The sequence below is a fragment of the Monopterus albus genome, unplaced genomic scaffold (assembly GCF_001952655.1).
Source record: "Monopterus albus unplaced genomic scaffold, M_albus_1.0 scaffold7.1, whole genome shotgun sequence".
Taxonomy (NCBI): Eukaryota; Metazoa; Chordata; class Actinopteri; order Synbranchiformes; family Synbranchidae; genus Monopterus; species Monopterus albus.
Window position 1 is genome coordinate 3,001,071 of NW_018127887.1, and position 1,251 is coordinate 3,002,321.

At 37.7% G+C, this 1,251-nt stretch overlaps 1 protein-coding gene across 2 annotated transcripts in view; it reads right to left on the reverse strand.

Annotated features, from left to right (window-relative positions):
* Positions 1–214: 214 nt before the first annotated feature.
* Positions 215–1,251, reverse strand: part of c25h12orf75 (chromosome 25 C12orf75 homolog) — a 5,469-nt gene continuing 4,432 nt past the window's right edge. For both annotated transcript variants that reach the window (XM_020621102.1, XM_020621111.1), the window contains 2 exons: positions 1,030–1,109; positions 215–274 (listed from right to left, as the gene is read on the reverse strand). In XM_020621102.1, the coding sequence (XP_020476758.1) occupies positions 270–274; positions 1,030–1,109 (85 nt within the window). In that variant the 3' untranslated portion in view covers positions 215–269. The remainder of the gene's footprint in view (positions 275–1,029; positions 1,110–1,251) is intronic.

Here is a 1,251-nt window from a genome sequence, read left to right on the forward strand (position 1 = left end):
CCTCAGAGCCCCTTCAAGCTGTCCATATCCAAGTGTTAAAGCCTGAGACTTTATTAATGTGTGGTGAGCCAGAATCGGAGCATCTATATGCTCTTTGCTTGCAATGTGAGTGTCCCTAGGTGAATGAATATGCAGGATCCTGTTGACACAAACAAAAAAGTCATTTTGCTCATTTTCATTTGAGTCTTTGCAGCTTCCGTCCACTTCCGTCCAGTTTTTTTTTTTTTTTTTTGGTCAGAGTACTTGTCTTGTGTTTCCTTCACCTGTTGCTAGTCTGCAAGAAAGGGAGAAACTGAATCAGAACACTTATATTTATATGGGCAATTATTTGACAAATGTCTACTTCTTGTGTTTTTTTCTCATTGGCAAGACTGTGCTCAAACCTTGAGTCTACTCAGCAGTGTTAACAGGGAGAGCTCAGTGGAAAATGGGTCAATAATTCTTCTGCCAGAGGATAAATAATAAATCATTATTATAATTAATATTGATGGACATGAGGACAAATATAACATGAGGAAAGCAGTTTGCTTACTGTAATTTTTCATATAGGCCACATGACAATACAAAATATTGTGGTTTATATTCATTTTCTATTGACATTTCTCTGTTAGAAAGACAGTTGAATAAAAGAAATCAGTCGGTGCCACCACACACTGTATTTGTTCACAGTGACAATGGACAAGACTACTGTAGAAATCAGTAAGCATGTAACACTTCAAAATGAACAGCCATTTGAAAAGCGTAACAGGGAAATATAAATGTTATATTGTACTTTACCATGGTCAGTAAAACTATTTGTCTTCACAGATGTGAATATTCAAACTGTAATTCTACAGAGAATGCATCTCATTAGATGCTGTTCAAAATAAAGGCACCATGTGGCTTTATGGGGTGGGAGCCCCTATCACAAGCGATTATTCCTCATCAGTGTGCTCTTAAGCAGTTTACCACAGCGACAGTGTAAGTAATTTTTACATGAGAGATGTTCGGTTTACAGAATATGTTGTGCACAGTGTTAGAGGTGTTTACCTTTACGTGTGGACTTGGACTGACTAGTAGCCACAGTTGTCAGATCTGCTGGTAGACCTACATATACACCGCCATAGTTCCTGAGAGCACATGACGTTGCAGTAAGAAGACCAGCTAAATGGAATTCAGCCATTACTTTACTATTTACAGCTGTGGTTTTACAACTGTGACATGTCCAAATGTCTCCTATTAAAAGGCCTATTAACATTCACATTCCATAAT